Here is a 4,178-nt window from a genome sequence, read left to right on the forward strand (position 1 = left end):
ATTTTAATATTAATAGATTTCCTTGAAAAGTGTACCCTTATTTAAAAAGTTATTACTATACAATTTATTTAAAAAAAAATAGTAGAATATTAATAAAAATAGATCTTTAATTAAATTATAGAAATAATGAAAGAGTCAAATGCTGGAATATTTTGGACGTATCAAGTACCAAAGTGATTTAAATACCAAAATGCAAACTAAAACCAAACTATATGCTTCTTTTCTGCATCATTCTCTCTTGAAAAACTCAACCAATTTTCGTTTTCTCTTTTTGGGTTTCTTTTGTTTTGAATAGCAAAACAAGATCATCAAAGGGATTCTGGAAGAATTGTAATGGAAAAGCTACAGAAATTGCTTCATGGGTATCATTCTTCTGTAGGATTTATGCTTCTTATGGGAGTCATCATCGGAGTTGTTTACTTCTGCGGAGGTGGTAACAATCTACGATTCGAAGTCATCGGAGAAGCAGAAATGGCGGAGGATTATTCGTTTGAAGGTTGTGATTTTTTCAATGGGAGTTGGGTTTATGATAACAAATCGAGACCTTTGTATAAAGAGAAACAGTGTTCTTTCATGGCGGATGATTATTCTTGTGAGAAATTTGGAAGAAAAGATTTCGAGTATCAGTTCTGGAGATGGCAGCCTCATGCCTGTGACCTCCCCAGGTTCTCTTTCTCTCTCCTCTTCTCTCTCTCTCTCTCTATATATATATATAATTCTTCTATCTCTCTGTACATACACACACCCCCATATATATATATATGTATATATATTCCTCTTTCTGTGCTTCCTTTCCCTGTATCTCTGTGGCAATGGTTTTGGTTGTTCTGGAGCTCAAGAGAGTTTATATATATATATATATATATATATATTATGTGTGTGTATGTGTGTATGTGCATTAGTGAGTTGTACTGTGTAATGTGATTAGATAGATAAACTCATACATATTGCAATGGCTACCTAAGAAAATAGCACAAGAAGTTGACTGGATGCATTGTGGGGTTGTACCTTTCTCTCTCTGTAGCAATGGTTTAAGGAGCTCAAGAAAGTTGACACAGGTGCATAAAGAACTTGTACCTTGTGATGTAAAATTTCAAAGCCAAACTTTTAAAACCAAGATTTTAGGGATTTTAGGTTTCTTTTGTTTTTCTAATTAATTTTTTTAAAACTTTTTCTGAACTAAAGAAATAAGAAAAAGAAAATCTTTTTTTTATTACCCTGAATATCCAACCCGCTACGCCAGCAGCCGACTAATCCCAGGACGACCACCTGCTTTGCAGATAGTCCGGAGTCACCGTATTTGAACCTCCGTGGCCATAAGGGGATTTTTATTCCTCCTTGAATTTGAACCTGTGATCAACCAGTACTTTTGACCTTTAGAGCCAAGCTTAAACCAATCAGACGCTACCCTTGTTTCTTCTTGCAATTTTTTTTATCTACTAAAAAAATCTTTAAAAAAAAAAGAATTGTTTCTTCTTGCAGTTTTTGGGGATCATGCACTTTTTGGGTTTACTCTAATGTATTGGTTGGTTGTATTGTACAACTCCTCAAAGCTTCTCTAACTATCCGACGAATTCTCTTTTTTACCGTTTTCGTTTCTCCAACGGCAAGACAAAGATTTCATTTTCGCCGGTCCAGGTAAAACACACTGCAAATATGCAGTGTGAAAGACAAACACACGTCAAATCAAAGTTTTAGATACATACAAACTGACCCAGACATTAACGGTCAAAAAAATAAAAAATATATCTACCAATAAAGCTTCAATGACTTGTGCATTACAAGTTGTACATTTGATTAAGTCATGGGGGTAAAATTGTAGGTTCAATGGAACAGCACTGTTGGAGAAGCTAAGGAACAAGAGGGTTGTGTTTGTGGGAGACTCATTAGGCAAGAACCATTGGGTTTCGCTCCTTTGTCTTATTGACTCATGGATCACTGAACCATCTCATAAGGTGGCAGAATGGCATGGCTCATTGATCACTTTCAGGGCATCTGTGAGTTATTTTTGTCTTTTTTTAATGCATTAAATGCTTGTACAGTTAAAAAAAATTGGTCAAAATAATCATTTCTCGCTTTTTAAATTGGTATTCTAACCATTCATCTTTCTAATTTATTCAAATGTCACTACGTCTGCAAGTCTTACGTCCGCCACTTAAAGACCTAGCTTAAAGACAAAAAAGCTCCAAATTGTAGACCTGGACTTTGCAATTGTAGACATGGGTCAAATCTGATTAAAAGATTGTCTTTTAGCTGGGTCTATACGACTTGCGGATGTAGTGATATTTGGGTAAATCAGGGAAATGGATGGTTAGGAAACCAATTTATGTGTGAGACATGACTATTTTGGCAATTTTTTCTACAACTTATAATGCATCTTGGCAATTCGACCGATGCCACTGCAAATAAACTCGTAAGCATCTCCAACAAATTCTATGAAATGTAAAACTAGAAATCAAAATTTTTAAAATACATATATTCTAACTCTTCTTTATTTTAACGATTCCAACATTAATTATATTATTAAAATATTTAATACATTTAATAGAATATTATTTTTCTTCTAGATATTTAATTTAAAAAATTCTTATTGATGGAAATAATATGAAGTTATTTATCTTTTTTTTAAACAATCATTCTTAGTGATTTCTTCAAATTTGGAGAATTTTATGATCAATCTTCTACTTTTTCCGTTTCAAAGAATTTATTGGATCAAAAAACTGGCCTAAGATCTCGAGAATCTCCATTTTTTCTATTTTGAAAAATATATGGGAGATGCTCTTTACCCATTTATATTTCAACCTGTTGGATAAACACACGAGTAAAGGAATTTTGTTCATTTTATCCACCTATTCATTACTTGTTTATTTGCAATTTGACTGATATTCACATGTGAATGGAAGGAATACAATGCTTCTATTGATTTCTATTGGGAACCGTTGTTGGTGGAATCGAATTGTGACGATCCAGTCAAACACCGTGTACATGATCGGATCATGAAGATCGAGAGCATCGAGAAGCATGCCAAAAATTGGGTTGATGCGGATATTTTAGTTTTTGACTCGTATACATGGTGGCTAGAGCCTAATATGACACTATTGTAAGTGTTCCTTTTCGTATTGTTGATTGATACATATGTGTCAAAAGATATTGATGCTAAAAGTTTGTCCACAGGTGGGGGTCGTTTGAAAATCCCAATAGAACTTCCATCGAATCGGGAAGGGTAAGGCGCTACGAGATGGCTCTGAAAACGTGGTCGAATTGGTTGGATGCGCACCTTAATCGTTCCAAGACTAGAATTTTCTTCATAAGCCTCTCGCCGGATCACAAAGAGTATGTATTATGATTCTTTCCGATATACTTTCTACTAGAGTGATATACTAGGCTGATTTTATTTGGTTTTGTTTTTGATCGTTTGTTAATGGGCATTTACAGAGGTGGAGATTGGGGAAAAGCAATGGGCGAAAACTGCTTCAATGAAACTGAGCCGATCATGGAACAAGGGTATTGGGGAAAGGGATCTGATACTGATCTAATGAGAACGGCTCAATCAGTAGTACAAGATCTCGAAAAGAAAGGCTTCAACATCCAACTTCTAAACATAACGCAACTTGCACAATATCGTAAAGACGCACACCCTTCTCTTTACAAACGACATTGGGTCCCTCCGACAGAGCAAGAACTAGCACACCCCCTTTGGTATGCCGATTGTGTACATTGGTGTCTTCCGGGAGTCCCTGATGTTTGGAACGAGATCCTGTATTCATACATACGCTATAAAATTTGAAAAAATGGATTTTCGATACCTTAGAAGAAGTACAAGTATAGAAGCCTAAAGTACAACCCTCAAATGCCATACAATGGGTTTTAACAATAGAAAGAGAGATTTTAGGTAGATGATTGATGTACAAAATTTTCAAACCAATAAAATTTGAAAAGTCTCCAAAGCTTGTTTGGTGGTTTTGCTACACCAACCCTTTTGTTGTTTACTTCTCTAAAATATTTCAAAGTCAAATGTTTTATTATCTTTCATTAATATTGTAACATATTCATCATAAATCATATATTCAACTTATTAATGTACATGCTTCAATAAATATTTTATGATATTCAAATTTTTTGCGGTTCTTATATAAATCATCTTATATATATATATAGAGAGAGAGAGAAAGATGTGA

General features: G+C 34.3%; 1 protein-coding gene across 1 annotated transcript; it reads left to right on the forward strand.

Moving 5' to 3' along the window:
- The first annotated feature begins 237 nt into the window (after positions 1-237).
- On the forward strand, positions 238-3,797 carry LOC112518408 (protein trichome birefringence-like 34). Its single transcript, XM_025126090.1, has 5 exons — positions 238-665; positions 1,823-1,997; positions 2,904-3,100; positions 3,175-3,333; positions 3,436-3,797. Exons 1-5 carry the CDS (start codon positions 334-336, stop codon positions 3,785-3,787), a joined length of 1,215 nt encoding a protein of 404 aa, XP_024981858.1. The 5' UTR covers positions 238-333; the 3' UTR covers positions 3,788-3,797.
- Positions 3,798-4,178: the final 381 nt, after the last annotated feature.

The sequence above is a fragment of the Cynara cardunculus genome, assembly GCF_001531365.2.
Source record: "Cynara cardunculus var. scolymus isolate 2C chromosome LG 9, CcrdV1, whole genome shotgun sequence".
NCBI classification, from domain to species: Eukaryota; Viridiplantae; Streptophyta; class Magnoliopsida; order Asterales; family Asteraceae; genus Cynara; species Cynara cardunculus.

Coding starts and splice junctions, on each gene's coding strand:
- LOC112518408 (XM_025126090.1), top strand. CDS start 334: ATGGAAAAGCTACAGAAATTGCTTCATGGGTATCATTCTTCTGTAGGA. Junction 666..1,822: donor CATGCCTGTGACCTCCCCAG/GTTCTCTTTCTC, acceptor GTAAAATTGTAG/GTTCAATGGAACAGCACTGT. Junction 3,334..3,435: donor CTCTCGCCGGATCACAAAGA/GTATGTATTATG, acceptor GGGCATTTACAG/AGGTGGAGATTGGGGAAAAG.